Source organism: Micrasema longulum, unplaced genomic scaffold, assembly GCF_059751315.1.
Source record: "Micrasema longulum isolate JH-2025_06_02 unplaced genomic scaffold, ASM5975131v1 h1tg000251l, whole genome shotgun sequence".
Lineage (NCBI taxonomy): Eukaryota > Metazoa > Arthropoda > Insecta > Trichoptera > Brachycentridae > Micrasema > Micrasema longulum.
Window position 1 is genome coordinate 349,158 of NW_028277456.1, and position 16,521 is coordinate 365,678.

The window sequence follows — 16,521 nt, forward strand, 5'->3', positions numbered from 1 at the left end:
GATCCATTATAAAAACAACGACGTATCAAATAAATACCATGCATAAACATAATTTCAACTTATATGCTATTTAAAAAAATAAAAGTGACGTCATAAAACCAGTAATATTATTGTATATTTTTCGATAAAATATTATGTATACACAACTTCAAACCCCAAATTTACTTATCGGGTAAAAACGGTTTATTCTACATATTTATTATTGTGCAGCCATTTTTTTGTTATAGTAACATTCAGTTACAGTGTATTTATGTGCAAATGGCGGAGCTTGTGTTTTGCGTTTGTGCTTAGTAAAAATTTAAAGATTTTCGATTTCCAAGTTGTTTGTTGTTTTCGTAATCCGTTTATTAAATTTTATGTATGAGATTTCGCTTAATTAAGTGTTGAGTAAATTTTTACGCATTCCCCTGTGCTCTAAGCCCTATAAACTCGTTATGTTTGGATGTTATTAATAAAATGTCACATATCACTACAGACTTTACATTATTTGGACAATTTTTACTAGTGAAAGCAATAAAATAATGTTTATTTATTTTTTAGGAATATTAACGACCTTTAGTATATTATAAGTTTACCTTTTGGACATACAATAAAACTCTTTAGATGTTCCTTAAGTAAACTCCCGCCTTTTTGTTCTTCGAATAAAGTTGAACAATCCGTCGAGAATGAACGAAGTAAGAGACAAAGTAGTGGCTGGCCCTTCCACTTGGGACACACTGACGGCCAACGATAGCTCCCCCGAGATTCTAAGCTCTCCTATCAAATTACCGCCGACTGTCGGAGATGCCAACTGCTCTCCCGGCCAAGCCACTCCGCAGACTCCCCAGGGGCCCCCCATGCCAGGAGTCAGCTTCACGGAGGATATACACCCCGAGCTCCTCCAGCAAGGGTGGCGGAAGTATTGGTCCAAGCGTGAAAACAGACCTTACTTTTGGAATAAACTTTCCGGAGAATCCATGTGGGAGATGCCCCTGACGAAGCGAGAATTCGATCCTATTACAGACCCACTCGGGATTTGCGGGCCAAACCCGGCCAATCCGGCGCTCATCGTTCCCAAGCGACGAGCTTCCGAAGACAACGGGCCTCCTCCTAAGAAATTCATCCTGGCCGGACCTTGGGATCTCGATATATCTACTAACGTAGTTATATACGAGAGGCCGCCCACCATAAGTCCCCACCCGCACCCCGAGATCGAGTCCTACAGGTATTCGCTAGTGTCCAAGCTTAGAGTTTGTTACCAGGAACTCTGTCATGCGCGGGAATCCATAGACGCTCCTAAAGACTCCTTCAACCGCTGGCTGATGGAGCGGAAGGTGTGCGACCAAGGGGGGTGCGACCCTCTGCTCCCTAGTCACTGCTTTCCCGAGATCTCCCGCTCCATGTACGACGAAATTATGAACGACATTCCAATCAAGCTCGGCCACCCCAAGTTTACGGGGGACGCGAGGAAGCAGTTATCGCGCTATGCAGAGGCAGCCAAGTCTATGATCGAATCCAGAAATGCGTCCCCCGAAAGTAGAAAAGTGGTAAAGTGGAATGCCGAGGACACATTCCAGTGGCTTCGCAGAACAGTCGGTGCTACCTACGATGACTTTCAGGATAGATTAGCTCACTTGAAGGTTGGGATAATTTTATTGACTTAGTCCTCACTGTAACTTTTTGTGTTATTAAAAAAATATTTGTTTATTGAATTTTAAAATCAGTATTATTTATAGCATAAATATTACTGAGTGATGCAAATAACAAATTTGTGTTTTTAAAAAAAACTGTCAATTGTCTGTTCCTAGTTGCACTTCAGCTGCTTATCTTAGGCATTGCTTATACAATTATGGATTAAATAAGGGCCTGTATTACAATGGGAATTCGTTTCGTAAGTTCTTCCTTTTGTCATATTTCCATCTAACTCTAACGCAATTAAAATCATATTTCGCTCTCGTTCCCTCTAAGTATAATACGAACGAACTTATGAAATGAATCAGTGACAGAAAAAGGGCTCAGTTTGATTCTAAAACTATCCTCTGATTTTTAAAATATTTGCAATAATTTCTTTGTACTGAGTATAGTTAATATCTGTTTACAGCGTCAGTGTCAGCCACACCTCACCGAAACAGTGAAAGCTTCTGTCGAGGGAATTTGCCTGAAGATATATCACCTATCAGCGGAATACTCTCGTAAGATCCGAGAGAAACACAGCGCGTTGCTCAAGGAACACGGCATAGCAGAGTTAAGTGCGCCGCAACAACAAGCGGCACTGCGGAAGGTAATTAAACGAGACCTCAAGCGCGGTACTACTCTGGCACTACAAGGCAGACTTATCTACACTCTATTTTCTTCAGGATTTTTACCCGACAATAGTCAAAAACACCTGTCCAGAATTCTGATTTCATTTCAAATACAGAACTGTATTATTTACCCGCCCGGACATGCAGAAAGAATACATTTTTGTGTGATAACGAAAATTCTGTCTTATTTAAATAATCTTTTTCTCCAATTTGATTCAACCCATAAATCAAAATATTTATAACACTAGACTTCTTTTACACAATTCCACCCCCACAACGCATCTAACATGATCTAGCACCCCGTCACTTACGTAAAAAAGAAGGGAATATACACATTTGTTTTTTAACACAAATTAATTCCCCCCTTCCTTTTGAGCTAGTTTCTGGTCCTTTGTGCCAACTGAACCTATACTAGGTCGGGTTCAGCCACCACGCACACTTAAATTTTACAACGTGTACATAATTTAAACTTCTTACAAAACATAGCAGTCTGACGATGTCGCAAGATCGATAAAATCCATTATCATATATATATATATGTAAGTGTCACCCTGTCATAAATGTAACCTTTATTCCTTCTATAAAGGTTTGGTGTTACCCGGTGCAGTTTGCGATTCCTTCCCCTCGACCACCCCTTGTGGACCATTACCTGGACAGAGAACAAGCCATGTTGCGGTATCAGAATGATACCCTCGTTCTCAACGGATTGCACCTGCAGAAATTGGTAAATGATTTTATTTTCACTTGTTTCTATATTAAATTTCCAAATAAATTCCTTTGACTTTTTTAGTTTCCACATTTCAATGCTTTCTATGAATAGCTAGCTGTGCCTAGATATTGTAAAAAACATGGCATAAGGACACTGCGATACAGTATAAAATATTTAATATGTTACCAAACAATATTAAAAATAGTGAGTTAAATACAGGGGTGACCTGCTGAGTTGTATGCTTACAATTCAGCAGGACTTTAATTTTAAGACTATTGTGTAAATAATTTTTAAAAAATAAAAATATCTTCACGTCAGTTCTCCTTACTGGCGAGCAAAGAGGATGGAATTCGACATGCGTCTATCCTAACTTACATTCTTGGCGTATTCCACATTCATACATCAATCTTATTATGCATACCATTTCGATTGCGTCTGCTTTTGACATAATTAAACCAGGGATGTTACGGAGCTCCGCTTCTGCGTCCGCTTACTTTAGAAAATCCACATCCGTCTCCGCATTAATTATTGCGGATGTTTAACGGATGCACAACTCTTTTTTTTTACTTGTTATTTTTGAGTATATTAAGTTTTGCTAGTAATTTGTTATTGTTCCAAAAATAAATAATGGAATCAAATAATTGGCCATGTTTTCATGCTAAATAATAATAGAAACAATTAATTTCCAGGAGCACCTATACAGGTATAGTTGTTTTGACGACAAGAAGTTCGAGCTGTTCCTGGGCAGAGTGTGGTGCCTGAGCAAGCGCTACGCGGCCTTCCTGGGCTCCACAGGCTCCACGTGTGACAGCCACGTGACGCAGTCCTCGCTTCCTGTGACGGTGTTTGAGTGCCTGCACAAGATGTTCGGTGTCACCTTCGAGTGCTTCGCCAGCCCGCTCAACTCCTACTTCCGCCAGTACTGCTCGCCCTTCTCCGACACTGACAGCTACTTTGGTTCAAGAGGGTAACTGCAAATAGACTTGTAGATAAACTTGCACTAAGTATAAAAAATACAGCATCGTAGACGAGTACAGTTATATACGACACCTCGCCGTGCATATAGTTGAACTGTAGATAGGGGTGGCTCTGCAGTTGCTATTCCTGTTTTTTCCGACGAGATAGACTTCTCAGGCAGGTGGCGGAGAGGGCGTAATTTAAATAAAAACACGCTTAGTCTTGATTTATACACAATTTATTTACTAAAAACATACAGGTTTCAATTATTCATTTGTACCGTGTCGCGGTCAGGCACAGTACAAGACAGCATGTGTAAGCCGCAGTAGAAAGCGAGAAAGGGTCGGGCTGTCCCGGACCAACTCGTAGCACCCTCTCTCATTGGCGGAACATTTTTACATTTTGTTTCTTTACTATATTTTCTAAACTGAATAACTATGTTTCTATTAAGTTCACCTATGATTTGAGTATGTAGGCATCATCCCCGTGTCTCAATCGACGTATACATAACAAGCGGGGAAAAATCCTACATACTTGGTAAAAAGGTAACAAAGAGTTTAGTGGGATCTGTGAAGCCTAGTACCTCACAATCCTTTACATATTTGTGGCTGGAGTCTCGATATTCTAACATCTACCCAAGCAAGTGACATAATTAACCGTCTTTATTATAGGGGCAGCTTATTAGATCACAAAATCGAGACTCATAGCCAAAATAGACAAGAAAAAACAACATATAACTTGTGACAGCAAAAACACTCGTATAAATATTCATATTCGGCGTGCGTCGTTGTACTGTAGGTCGTATTTTGTCCTTTTCCTCTAAATGAGCGGCGATGTCCGATACAATTTTGTTGTAGACAAAATATAGCGTTATGGAGAAAATATAATTGAATAGACAATATAAAGCGTTGTGGAGAGAATATTTTGTTCTTGACAAATTATGGCATCATAGCTAAAATACACCAGGAAATGTTACAAATAATGATAAAAATAAATAAAATTGGACGATATTCAACAGGCCATTCCTGGACTTCAAGCCCGTGTCGGGGTCGTTCGAGGTGAACCCTCCATACTGCGAGGAGCTGCTGGAGGCGAGCATCCGCCATATAGAGCGCCTGCTGTCCGAGTCGGCCGAGCCGCTCAGCTTCGTGGTGTTCCTGCCTGAGTGGGGGCCGCAGCCCCCGGGGGCCCTCCTGAAGCTGGAGGCCTCGCACTTCAAGCGGAAACAGATCGTAGTCCCGGCGCTGGAGCACGAGTATCGACATGGCTTCCAGCATGTCATGGTTAAGTAGGGCACTTTTATTTATATCCTTTGAGTAGGTATGTTGATATTGCAAAAGAGATGAACATATTTAAACAGAATTATAAAAGTCATCTCCTTATTTATTATTTTCACCTATCTGTACTAAATATTGCCACTTTTTACAAAGACAGCAATCTCCCCTTTTTTCGTTTGGGGTAATATGCAATAATTGTTTTTTTTTATTATTTTCCCAGGCTGGAAGGATAATTGTTGCCAGAAGTTACTCTCTGTGTACATTCTATTGCACTTAATCAGTAGATTATATAAAATTGAAAAATTGTTTTTGTTTTCCAATAAAAATAAATGACAGTCAAAGCTAGAGACTTGCAGTACAGGGGTCTTAGTCCCAACACTCGTGTATGGAAGTGAAACATAGAATTGGCATAGGAAGGATGAAAACAGTGAACGCACTCAAAATGCGGTTTCTTAGACTAATGTGTGGGAAATTAATGTATGACAGGGCTTCGAATGATGAAATCAGGCGAGAATGTAAATTTGAGACAGATATAATTGATAAGATTAAGAAGGGTCACTGAGATGGTTTGGTCGTGTATAACGAGAGGATGATGTAATAATGGTAAAACAGACATTTATGGGGGGAATGAATAGTAACTTAGAAGCTAAGAATGTATGTCAGGATAGACTTGTATGGCGGTACATCCTCTCTGCCCACGGTATGACGAAACGACACGAATAAATCTTTACGCATCTTTTCAGAAACGAAGTGCACTTCCGATCGGCGCATGGGACGCTGGTGGTGTGGCTGCAGAACGCCGCCGGGCACTCCCGCTGGGGGCCCACGGAGGAGCGCGTGGAGGCTCTGCTGGACGCCTGGCGCCCCGGCCGCGAGCGCCAGCGTGACCGCCCTCCCCCCGCCGTGCCCCCGCCGCCCCACCCCGCCACCCCCATGGGCATCACATGAGCATAACTTACTATAACATCCCCCCGACACTTATTTGCATACTCCTTCCGGTACGTCAGGTCCGTGAGAAACTTAGAAATCAAACAAGTCCGTAAAGACAAGATTAAGTAAACGTATATGCAGATGTTTGTTAAATTTCACTCAAATAATTGCAATATTGACTCCTCGGAATAACATGGTTCTATCTGACACTGACACTGTATTATTTGATACAATCTTTTAACCTTGTTTCATTTCAATAACTGGATGCAGTTGAAACACTTCCTAACTCCTGTAATATCGATTAGATGGTGTTAATTTGTAAAAAATGAATAAAGACTATTGCAAATAGATCTGTAACTCGAGTCAACTTAAATTGTTAGATGGAACCTTGCTATTCCAAGCGGCGATATGCCACCGAAAATCTTCTACCAAACCAAATGATGATTTTGCTTGGGTTATTTAAAAAAACATTCCTAAATATCGTCCAAATAAAATGAACAATTTGCCAATGTTCCCAATCATCAAGCATCTGCTGATAAAATACGTCAATCTCACAGGCACAGATTTTAGGTGACAATTTAAATACGTTTTATTATACTCTGGATTAATATTACCACTCATTTAAGTAAACAACATATTGCTGTTATCATGATGACATGAATCTAAATCTCTAAAGGCTACAATGATGTAACGTCAGATCTATCATTGTGTGAATCTGTTATTTATATGGATCAAACCTCAGAGTAATAATGCGCGAAGCTATAGAAGAGCCCAAATGTAGAAAAAACGTTCTATGATTATTGGGTATTAAGTTAGCTACAGTTCGCAGCAAAACAATGAGCCGTACTCAGGTCGAGAATTGCCAAATGGAAATTAATTTGCATTGTAAAAACTTTTAAATATGTACCTGTGTATTTATTATTGCAGGGTTATTCCAATTTATTTTTCCATAATTCGCCTATATTTATTTAATTTATAAAACTGAAAATACATGTGTGTTTATTTTTTTATTCATTTTATTCACAATATACTTATGTTACATTTATTGAGACATAAATCCCAGCTCCATGGAACTAAAGTCCGGTGTTGAGTTTGTTTGTTTGTCCGTCAGGAAACAGCGAGTCGTAGCGGCCTGAAATTTGGACATGTCATTTAAGATGCGATTTCGAGGTTAACGTTGCTATTTTCGAGTAAAATTTTAATCAACCTCTACTAAATAAAGACTCAAACTTTATATAGATGCCTAGTGCGACCCCGACATATTGCCCTTAATCAACTGTCATTACCAACAGTAAACATACTTTAATTCACAAATTTATCCCCTAAATTGAGAAAAAATAGTATCTGAAGTAAAGATTTTGATATAAGGAAAGTTTTTAAGCAACATAATACACGTGTCGGGACAATAAATGCCAAAAATCAATGTAAATCATGGGAAAATATTAAGAATCAATTACCTGTGAAAACTGACTCCTTTAACACCTTTGACGCTCCTACTGCTGCAACCAAACATACTGCAATTCACCATAGTGGATTTTTATTTATTATAACGTAAATATCCAAGTTATTTACAAACAAAGCCAAGCACACCGACAAAAGCATCCGACAGAACCGTTATGTGTTTGCTATCAAACAAAACAAAATGGTTGCTGCTAACCAACATCGCTTGCGTTCTATGAAACAGAGTGATAGGGCTTCTCTCTGGGTTACGTATTATTACTCTGAGGATCAAACCCTTATTAAATTTCTAAATAATGTTTTCTGTTATATAACATTAATTTGAAATACGTTAACGCTATTTACTAATATCTACTTTGACAGTTTTTGCTGTCCTCTAAAGTTTCAGATTTGCAATTTTCGCACGGACCTGATGTTCATTAATATCGAATTCGTTGGCCGCATCACAAACCAGGCCCATCAAAATAATGAGGTGGTAGGGTACTAATGTTTATTGATATAACCAACTCCGATGCTCTAAAATACATCCTCATCCTGAAATGTATTTATTTGTTCATTTTTAAGATTATTTTGGATAATTTAAAGAGGGCCTAAGTTAAAATCATTTCAATTTTTTATTAATGAAAGTCTTTATGACATACTTTATGTATATGATCAGTTACTACTGATGTTACTGACAGAATTTTGTGAGTTTTATAATTTTCATATGGAAAATTCCAGTTTATTAAATGCATTATCAAACATTGGTAAATCTCTTACCTATCATTGTAATATGGGTCAAGTTTACTCTACTTTGTCTCAGTTAGCCGAGAAAATGATATGTTTTAAAAACATTTTAATATTTTTTTATAATTGGTTTTCTTTTTATTAAAAATATTTTTTTTAAGTATCCCGTGCCGAGGGAACATTTTACAATTTATTTATATGCATATATACTAGTATATTGATCTTTTTGATCGAACAACATCTCATCTTCTTTCCACTCTTCAATCCGTTCATCACACTCTCCATTATTCAGTTCTTTAAAACCATTTTTATAACTAGGTGCTTATTGATCATTTAAAGTGACGACAGTGAAAACTAGTTACACATACATATATATATATATTTTTTAATAAGGGTAAAGAAATCTGTAACAGCATTATTTTTTAATAAGAATATAACCATGTAAAAGTATGTCATTACAAAGTACTAAGATATATTAGACACATCTTGAAGAAGTACAGCTAATATCCCTGAATATATTACACTTTTAAAGGAAGCATAGAAGTTAATGCAACTGAAATTTTTTCATCTACTTCAATCTCAAAAACCTCCTCTATCCTATTCGCGTTTAGTATGCTAGTTGCCAATAATTACTGCCACTTTATGTTACTATAGAGATTTAAAAAAACCTCACTTTTTTTAAAATCTATATAAATACAAATTCATGTCAATTTTGGGTGAGGTCCCAAACATTTTATATGAAATAGAAATTTGAATGTATTTTCTTTAATATTTTTATTTATTTTCTAAAGTTACGATAGATAACATTTGTATTAAACAAACAATAGTAAGTAATGTTAAGTGTGGTTGCTTTCGAGTAGACTTTTCCTGTATTTTGTACCGAGGTCTAAATTAGAACATAGATAAACATATGTTTGTACAAAACAATTAGAAAAATACGTTATTTATCTCTGCTGCCTGCAAATGTTGTAGATAATCCGAAGGCGAATAATACGACCACACTTCGCGTGTATCAAATAGAAAGTGCCAACATTTAATTATCACAATCCAACCCGTTGGATGCAATTTTATTGTGATAAATATTTATAAAAATGAATTGGGGCAGTTTTCTGTTATTATAATTTTGAAAATACATTTGCTGGTACTTTTTTAATTATTAATTTAACTAACATAATTTTGTACTACATCGAAACAATCATTTTTTTTTCCACACGCATCAGTTATAATTACCGTGTAGCCAAACGGGTAGTGATTAACATATGAACAACAACCGCAAGTACCTACCTACTAACGTAGAATACATCTAACTAACCCTATGATATATTGAAACACGTACTTATCCCTAGTGGAATAGATAGGCATTCAGATTCTAAGATAAAATACTTATCTGAAATGTGAACATGCAATGAACCGATATTAACGCTCAAAATACTTTCTCAATCTCTTCAGACAAACATTCAGCTTTTCCGGGTTATTGTGCCATGTGTCTTTCGCACTCTTTGTCGATGTTACGAATCGCATTGCAGCGTCCATCATCAGGGTTAAAGACATCACGCACGCGAAATAATTCAATGTGTATTTGAACTGTCGTGAAAATCTAAGAATTTTAAATAAGTTTTCACTTTGCAATGTAAATTATACCCATGGAATGATGAAAAAATCTATATTCTACTCAATGACGTATAGTTAAATAGACTCGTTATTAGCGCCTAGTCATTTTAAGGCATTTCATTTCGTGGGTAAGTCTTCCCTCCCTTCATTCTCTAACGGACATTTGTCGTGAATTGAACAGATATATCGATTCATCCGTAAGTACAGTTGTATTTATTGAATAAATAGATAGTACCATGACGGGCGGTGTTATTGCTGTGTAACGATTTACATAAAAACATGAACTAAGGAAACATGTATATCTCTGTATCTTATTTCATATTGTTGAGGGCAGCGCGATATTTTTGGAATATGAGATGCGGTTGGTAAGGCAATAATGTGTCTATTTGTTATACAACTTACCTGCTTTAAACTACAAGAACTAAATAAATGATGTACATTTACGAACATTTCCGGGATTCTAAACTATGTAGTCTGTTCTGTAAATAAAAAAAATAATACTTCTTTGTTGATCGTGGATATATTTTATTAAACTTGAGAAATCTAATTTTTCTACTTTTTTGTTAAATGATAAATCACTCAAATTTTTATGTATATTTATAGAAAAATAAATGCTTTATCTTTAAAAAAAAATTACCTGAATTGTACCAGTTCAGTTAGATTGAATAATAATTTACTTCGTACAAGTATGTAATATGGTGCCTCATAAATTGCAATTTATTTATAAGTACATACATAGTTCTAATAAATAAATCATCGTTGATTAAGGTCAAGGTTGCAAGATTAATTCAGGTTTTAAAAATGCACCACACATGGAATTGTTTTATTTTTTCGTATCAATGATTCATAATTTCAGTTATGGTAAAATTATTTTTTTAATATGCGTAATGTATGTAAAAAATATTTATATAATGGTTACAATTTGTACCATTTCTTTTTTTAAATATATAAATCTTTGATCTCGTTGTCAAACAATGTCTGCTGATTTTAATATTTATTGTGTGCGTATTCCAGAAAAAATGTATATTGGGAGAATGTTTCATTACACTTAGTCTTCGTATTTAGTTCTATTGTAACGTGACTAGAAATAGATATTGTGAAATTGTGCTAGTGTATGAAACCAATGCTGGCGAATAGACTGTATTCAATATTATATGGACATATTTTGTGTGCAATAATGCAATGCACATGCGGTGCAGCAATAAGAAACCCTTGCTGTGCGGCAATAAGAAAGAAACACATAAATGTAAGTGCACGTTGGGTGAACAACGATCGAGAACGTACAAAATTATCCTATAGTTTCAGTTCTTGTTCAATTGTTGTTTAATATTATGATTTAAATGGACCAATCAAGCAAGATTTTAATAATGCGTTGTGATATTTTTGTGAATTTATTTACATATTCATTTTATGCACCACAAAATATAGATTTTTATAATAATATATACATAATATGTACATGTAGACCCGGTTTCAGGGCACGACAGCGAAACTTTCAGACGTTCCTTTTAATCATTTATTGGGAAAAAAATTTTTTGCTGATATTTCAACAATGATGAATCTTTGAGAAGGAAATATGGTAGCCATTGTTTGGTTTAAGAGATCACTTTACACACACTGACATGATTGGTCATACTTCTTCAGTTCTTCCATCTGTTCATTTTTATGAAGTAAAAAACCTTTTTTAAAATGAAAAAATTTGTAGCAAAAAATTACTATAAAACTGTCTTACTCTGCCAATGGGAACCCTATCTCAATTTTCAACACACACAATACATAAGCCAACTGCCAGAAGTTAAGGTGTACCTTATCTATATGTATAATTTATTTTTTTAAATCTTTTTTTTATCATTTTTATCAAAAAATAAATAAAAACTGATTTTCTAAATGATTACTATGGAAGTTTCAGTCTTGCCCTAAAACAGGATGTAAAACAAATATGCCCATTTTTAATATTTTCATTTTGTTCCAATGTCATGTTATTTAAATCTCTAAAACTTGCAATTACATAGAATTCTGGAGAATGAATGTTGCGTTTGACACGTGCGACATGAGAAAATACTCCTATTTTTCATCACCCAACAATGTCTACCAAAAGTAAAAATATGTGCCTAGATTTTAGGGTTATGATGGCTAGTTAAGTGATTTCTGTAATTTTTTAAGTGGGAAAAATTTGTATTCTATACAATCATCCGTACCAAATCTTTTACACAGTAAGATCAGGATAAAAAATATATTTAATACCATTTTGTTACGCTGTTTAAATGTAATAATACTTACGATTATTTCCAAAAATAGGGATAAAATTTAATATCTGAGTCAAATAGCTAAAATATTATTTTTTCATCCAATTTCCTAGCAGAAACAATAGGCCTGTTTATTATATATTTTTTATAAACAGATAGACAATGCGATGCAATGATAAAATTAAACAAATATTATAAATATAAATGCAAATTATGTATAATATTTTTCAACATCAATTTTTTTAGTTGCCTGTTCTCTTTATCTGTGGGTATTTGTAATAATCGATGAGTCGATTTTGAGGTATTTATATTTCTGTTCAAATATTCTTCCTACAGTTAAAATACTTCCGATATCCTAATATGTGATGGGATATGAAAACATTTTGATTGGGAATATAAAATTCGTACATTATAAAAAAATATTCTTCTGGAAGGACAGAACTTCCTTTTTTGATAATAAAGAAACTTATCTGCCTCATCTTCTCATTATAAGTTTAAAAAAACATTAATAAAACGAGGTTTTTCACTATTATATCTGTAATTTAAAAATTTGACAAAATAATTTTGGTATGTACATTTTTATTTATATAACGTAGTTTTTCTTTTTAAAAGTTAAGTACTGTAAATTAATACAATTTCCTTAGCTGAACTTACATAAAGTGTATAATTTAGTTCATATTTATGTGATAGGTGTGGTTATTTAAACATTATATATATACAAATCAGTTCAGTTCTGTTCAATTTCTAAAAAATTCACGAGAAACCATTTGAAAATATAGTAAAAATAATCAAAATTACTCACATAAATAATCACAAACTACATATGTGTACAAATAATGCATAACTGTCTCGTTGTTGATCTCAAATAGCACAAAACTCTAAATAATAATAATAAAAACACATAAAAATATATAAAAGTCCCAAGTTTTAAGTTGTTGATTTGGAAATACTGGGAATATGTACATATATTTATTTATTCATCACAACAGACATATTAGATAAAATAGTTACGCATCCCAAACTTCATGGGACCAAGAGCCTCGTGTCGAGTTGGGATACAACATAATGGAAAGTGGAAACATACAAATTAAAAAATACGAAAAAAAATTATAACAAATAATAATTCTATATCACTATCTGAAACAACACGCAGCACTATATGTACACCATATTATGATTTAAAATATACACATTTATGCAATGTCTCGCAGCAGTATCTCGCAATATCCCCTAGACAGAATCCAATTTAGAATATCCCTCCTAAATAGCCATCTTGTTTTGCAACAAAAGCCATTTTGTTTTGGAGAACTTAATATGTTCATCCGAGATATTGAACACATTTTTGCAAAAGCCGTATGTGCTTTAGGCATTAAGTTATATAAATTACAGAAAAACCTTGTAATATGTACTCATACATAATATATATATACAGTAGGTCCTCAACTCACGTGATTAATTAGTTCATGGAAGTCAAAAAACATTTATATTTGAGAATTTTTTGACATATGTAATAATATGTGCCAGTTTCAAAGGATATATAGTACATATGTGAAAACAGAATAGATCTATATGCGTATATTTTATAAAACATTAAGAATCGGGTTGTGGTCCCGTGGCTAGTGTTGCGGACTTACGGATCAGAGGTCCGAGGTTCGAACCCCCACTCTACCCCAACTTGATTTCCATTTTCTATTAGTGAGTTATTTACAACTCGTTAAAAATGGTCACCAAAATTGAAACATTTGGGTAAATTATAAGAACGATAATATTTCTTTTTTATTTGAAAAAAAATATATTTTTAAAAGTTATAATTTATTTAGATACGTACATAATCATTTCTGTGTACAAACCTAGTTACATTTAAGTACAAACTACTTATTAAATTACTGGTCCAGTGTTGTTTGCCTTGTAGCCTTTTTTTCTTCGTAAATGATGGCATAGCACGCAATAGCATCATTCACTGATTTTGAAACTTTCGCTAATTGTTTTTGAGTCTCGAAGCCAGCTAATCCATTTTCAATCATATTTAAGAATATTCATATATTCAGCCATCTTCTTGGTTTCAAATTGGTTCGATTATTCGTATTCTTTCTGTTCTTCCTTCTCAGTTCCTCGATTTCCATCGAAACTTCGTTTTCCTAAATATCGTGTAAGTACGAATTAAGTCAAAATCACATAAGTAGAGGACTAACTGTATATAATCTTATTATAGTTTTGTATCTACTTAGCTTGATGAACCCAATTATTGTCTAATTGCAGAGAACTTTTTTACAGATATATTTGTCTAAAGGATTTTAAATCAAATTAGTCACTTTAAAGATTGAAACCTGTTTTACAATATGTAAAGGGGAAATTAATTTATAAATATTCAAGTACTCTAGTGAAATCTGTCAATTTAGATTGTTGTTAAACTATGAAAATCAGTGATAAAACAATTTTTTGATCTTAACTTTAAACCACCACCACATGGTATATTACTATGTACTGACTACAAACTATTCCTTTTAACAAAACTCTAAATTTGTCACAAGTCATCATATCAAACAGAATACATATTAATTTATTTTATAACCCATTAAAATATCCTTATGTGTTAAATTATTGTGCTAAAAAAATCCATAATCTATGGAAGGTTAAGGCTCTTGCAATAAAGAGAATCAACTTAAAATACTAGTAAGGATTAAAAATAATTTCAAGTCTTTAAAATGTAAATTTGGAAATACACTTATATTTTTACTATTTTGTTAAATTGTTTGAATAGAAAAACAATGACCTAAAAAATACTTATTATTTTCGCATCAATAGAACCCACGATACAATATTTAAAAAGAAACTATTATTTTCTGAATGATTTCCCCTGTAATGGAAATTTTAGCAGCAGTTCGAAGTAAACTTTGTAAGTGATACCGCATCAAGTCTAAAAGACTATCCCGCTATTAATACTCATTAATAAAATTCCAAAACACAATATTTCCTACAATATTTTATTAAGTACATATATGATTTAATAGATTATCATTACTGATAATAATTGTTTTGATGTATCTTCTTTAAAATGTAAGTGTTGATTTTTTTATATATATTTATAATGTTTCTATGAGAAATTTCTAATAGAGTCAATAGGTTAAGATTTATAATTTGTTTTTATTTTTATTACATTAAGAGTATCAATAATTATACATACATGCCAAGTTGTAAATATAGCATTGTAAATATTATGTAATAGTTAATCAACTTTTGTAAATATTCTTTAAAAAAAATTGCACAGAGAATAAAATTTCTCTAAACTAATTATTTTTTATTTCCCTTTTATCCAACTCGAATGAAAACATACACAATATAAATAAAAACACTTAATACTGCATATGTTTTCTTTGAAATTATTAATATTCAAACTTTGTTTTAGTTTCAGTGTTCGTTTATGTTATTTCAAATAATGCCTTGATAAAGAAACATGTGTTCCGAAACCATTCAGATTACTTATTTAAAGAAAGTTTGGTATACAAATCCACACTGAAGTGATTGCACCTATCGAGGTGAATCGCATTTTAGCGAACGGAAACCCAATAATTCAGTGCATATTCACTTATTACTACAAGTTATGTATTGTGAACAGAAGTCAACTGACTTCAACAGATGTCAGATACAGAAACCTATTTGTTCGACATCTGTTTAAGTAATGAAGAACCATTATCAGCAAAGGACCAGCCTATTAAATTTTACCTATACCTTATACACACGCTACGTTTTCAAAAATATATTTACTTTTTAAACAGCAAAAACTTACTAATAACTAAATCTAATCTGGTCTCTCTATGTTGCATGGAACTTCCTCAAAAACAACATTAATTGGATCATTGCTAAACATCAAGCTGTATACCTCATATTTTTAAATCTTGTCATGTGCTTATATTATGTTGCCTGGAACTTCCTCAAAAACAACATTAATTGGATCATTGCTAAACATCAAGCTGTATACCTCATATTTTTAAATCTTGTCATGTGCTTATATTATGTTGCCTGGAACTTCCTCAAAAACAACATTAATTGGATCATTGCTAAACATCAAGCTGTATACCTCATATTTTTAAATCTTGTCATGTGCTTATATTATGCCATGGCAACATCAATCGCACTAAATGCTTGAATGTGGATATCATGCTATCGAATAACCGCAGAGGAAGCGGAATGTATGTCCTTGGTTTGATTTGATTGAGAAAGGTGTGGTAGTTTGAAACCGAAACTTAGAACAATATTTGTGATGAAACAATGTCCAAATTTTTGTAGAAAAGTGCTGGACTTCCCTGGTCCCTTCTCTAAAAGGT

General features: G+C 33.8%; 1 protein-coding gene across 1 annotated transcript; it reads left to right on the forward strand.

Moving 5' to 3' along the window:
• The first annotated feature begins 249 nt into the window (after positions 1 to 249).
• Positions 250 to 6,878, forward strand: Pcif1 (Phosphorylated CTD-interacting factor 1). The gene is made up of 6 exons (XM_088223777.1): positions 250 to 1,619; positions 2,081 to 2,260; positions 2,869 to 3,006; positions 3,681 to 3,958; positions 4,967 to 5,236; positions 5,969 to 6,878. The coding sequence occupies exons 1-6, from the start codon at positions 666 to 668 to the stop codon at positions 6,171 to 6,173; spliced, it is 2,025 nt and encodes a 674-aa protein (XP_088079903.1). The 5' UTR covers positions 250 to 665; the 3' UTR covers positions 6,174 to 6,878.
• Positions 6,879 to 16,521: the final 9,643 nt, after the last annotated feature.

Bases quoted from the DNA above. Each gene is read 5' to 3' on its own strand.
- Pcif1 (XM_088223777.1), top strand. From the start codon at position 666: ATGAACGAAGTAAGAGACAAAGTAGTGGCTGGCCCTTCCACTTGGGAC. The intron at 1,620-2,080 runs GTTGGGATAATT...ATCTGTTTACAG, and splicing joins ATAGATTAGCTCACTTGAAG to CGTCAGTGTCAGCCACACCT. The intron at 3,007-3,680 runs GTAAATGATTTT...ATTAATTTCCAG, and splicing joins GATTGCACCTGCAGAAATTG to GAGCACCTATACAGGTATAG.